Genomic DNA, 3,183 nt, shown 5'->3' with positions numbered 1-3,183 from the left:
TGAAGAGTCTTCCCCATGCAGTACATGTGCACTACTCCTCCACATCACTATGAGAGTAGTCAGTGATGCCGCCTCACGGCTTCGATACTTCTACCAGCTCGGTCTACCATAGCGGCAGGAGCGTACGGGCAGGTTTGTCGCTCAATATGTCGACAAACTGGAAGACCCGTCGCGTTGAAGATTATCGAGAAGCCCCGTATGAGACGATCCCCCTTGTATCTCGGATATGGCAGGGCACGGCCCAGAAGAGGCGGAAACTATGGAACTTATTGCGAATCTTGACATTGATGGTGTGCCCAAGATCCTCGACGTTTTTGAGGACTGTGATGCGACCTATATCGTATCCGAACTTGGTGGTTTAGATCTTTACGAGTGGCTCCGACGACGATCTACAGTTCGGGAAGATGCCACTATTCTGTCTGTCATCATGCAATTATTGACGATTTTAGATTCTCTTCATGGTTGGGGTATTTCCCATAATGATATCAAGTTGGAGAACATTCTTCTCAACGACTCTGGTGACGTGCATTTAGTTGATTTCGGGAGCGCAGTTGTTTGCGCTTGCACCCACCACGCCGGTTTGAGGCGTCAGGTTTTACAGCGCGATCAGCATGATAATGATGATGATTGCTTTGTCGGAGAATGTTCCGACGCTGTGTTTTCTGAACGTTGTGAAGATGATTTTCTTGCTTGCGCTGTCGTGATGTACCAACTTTTCACTGGCAGTCCGCTTGCGTCTATTGAAAGACGCGAGTCGTCGACGCCTAAGAAGAAGGCGGCATTAAGAAGAGTCTCGAAAAGAGAACTCCTTTCTGCTGAGGAAGTTCGAGGCTTGTTCGAGCAAATCGATTAAGAAGTATCCTTAGGTTGAGCGTGCAAGATACAAACTAGGTCCGTTTATGACTAACATTTCCGTTTCTGATCTCCTGAACATCTACCATTTACGTAGGCATGAGCTTTCGGTGGACATCCAGGCGGCCAACACCAGCGGTCCACTGAACTCGAGCATAGAGGTTATTGTCAAGAATATTTACGTTCCGGAGGATGAAGCATTGCACTACATAGCCTATGCCTCTCTGGGTTTCAATTTGCTCACAGATGATTTACAGATCTCCTACCAGAAAGACACCCTCCTCTTTCATATTCAAATCCCATTCAAATTTCCCCGTCGTTCCGGATAGTCAAGGACTATAACTACCACTAATAGTGATTCACTATTCTTTCTTCAGTATGGTGGTCTCGGCTCTTGAGCACATGAGGTGCGCTTATCGTTCTTGTTGCTTATCAACAGTCACAGTTGTCGAGAAAATGTATTAGACATATGGTTACGTATTTTATGAGATTAGAAGGTATGCTAGTCTGACGAATCGGATATTCGATTTTCACCTGTGACGGTTGTCATGAAGTTGGTGTTGAGCATTTGCATTTGCATTTTATTGCATTTGAGAACTTCCTGTTTGCTGAATCAACTACTACGAATTTTGCCGCGGATCGTGTTGGTCATATATGCGAGTGAACTCATATACCAGCGACCGTCAACAGTAAGTCGTTCGATTCCTCCTTTATGCTGCATCATGACGCCAGTAGCGCCGCGTTGCACATGACGGGACTGTAGATCATCGTATTCCATCCCTAGTTTAGATTTGGAGGACTACTTCATTTGAAATCAGTAGACTTCCTCTGGAAAGGCCTTGAAGTGGGAGCTTCCATTCAAACGTTCATTAGAAAGATTCTACATTGAAGAACTTGGGATGGCTTAGCATAGATTATACATCGAGCGGCTCATTCGAGCCAATCATCAGCTGACAATGGCAATGTCATTGCCATTCCATGTTGGATCAGAGTCCCTGACTATCTCGCCTGGCCTAGGTCCGTGATAGACCGCCCACCTAAGGTAGTCACGCTGAAGAATCTAGTGTAAATTTCACACCGAAGAATAATTATTCTTTGAGAGGTCTGGCTAAATTGAGATACAATGTATGTTCGCGGCGACCCAAGGTGTCCTCGTGCGAATGCACATCTCTGTGCAGCACGTTGGGGGAGCAACGAGGTCGTGACCTGGGTACTGGCACCGCAACGTTGGTCCCCGCCGTGTTGTGAGTGCGATGATGTGTTGTTCCCAGGGCTCGGTCCCCCCCCGGGATTCTCCGCCCAGTACTTCTCCGCCCAGTTTTTAACATGAAGCGAGATATTTCCTTTGTTCGAGGCATACTGGGCAAGAATAGCTAAGCACTCCTTCATTCAAATCATCGTGAGGCTGTATGAGATGAATGGAATGTCTCTAACATCGAAAATGAACACTCAGCAAACGTTTCCTGGAAAATTTTACTCCCGGGAAATTTTTGAAACTCTCGCGGAAGTATTTCGCGAAAGTTTCCGTGGGGAGTTTCTCAGACAGTTGGACATCATGCTCAATCATAGTGTAACTCATAACGATCGAGCCATATATTGAACTCGGGCCATTTACAGCACATCAACACGGGCTTTATTGTCCCGGTAAGTAGAGCGTGTGCGACCAAACGTATCAAATATAAAATTCCTCACCTCAGAGCGTGAGTTCGAAGATATCACAGAGCGCTAGTGATTCGCTGTATGAGTCATACAGTATGACTCATCGGCAAAGACCTTGGAACCCAATTCATCGAGTTAACCTTCCTTCTCCTGTGAAGCTCCAGCAGCTTAGCTGGCAGCTAATAGCTGCTCTTAAGATATTTTAGCGCGTGCCATATTCACGCAGCAACACGTGAATTCGAACATTTCAAGACCAACCTCTGGTCACAGAATTTCAGTTTCAACCATACTTGACAGGCCACCCGTTAGCGTAGAGTTCTATGTGTACACGAATAACCAGCCAATTTCCACGATTTGTTTAATTTCAAATTCTTCGCACCGCTCGATGCGATTCCATCATCTTCTATTCCCCCCGCCAAAGAGTTGAATTCGTTCAGGTTGATCCTTGGTAATGGTTTCGCTTGTGACGACAACAGCGAAGATGGCCTAGGGGACTCGGAAAACTGTCAGGATAACTTTCCGCAGCGATGAGCAACAGAAAGAGTAATCTCGAAATCGCTCCCAGATTCGCAACTGATGCGGAAGCATCTTTTGTTGACTCGATTGACATCCATTAATCGTATTTTCGGTAACGGTCAATCACCTCAATGATTGAAGCTCAATCCATGTCCT

General features: G+C 46.2%; 1 protein-coding gene across 1 annotated transcript; it reads left to right on the top strand.

The window, feature by feature from the left end:
• Positions 1 to 226: 226 nt before the first annotated feature.
• On the top strand, positions 227 to 615 carry Pmar_PMAR022605 (hypothetical protein; the record flags this gene model as incomplete). The annotated part of the gene is made up of 3 exons (XM_002784913.1): positions 227 to 323; positions 363 to 518; positions 593 to 615. The coding sequence occupies 3 exons, from the start codon at positions 227 to 229 to the stop codon at positions 613 to 615; spliced, it is 276 nt and encodes a 91-aa protein (XP_002784959.1).
• Between the last annotated feature and the right edge of the window lie 2,568 nt (positions 616 to 3,183).

This window comes from Perkinsus marinus (genome assembly GCF_000006405.1).
Source record: "Perkinsus marinus ATCC 50983 genomic scaffold scf_1104296934368, whole genome shotgun sequence".
Lineage (NCBI taxonomy): Eukaryota > Perkinsozoa > Perkinsida > Perkinsidae > Perkinsus > Perkinsus marinus.
The sequence above is the reverse complement of the archived record's forward strand: the minus strand, read 5'-3'. Positions and strand labels throughout refer to the sequence as shown.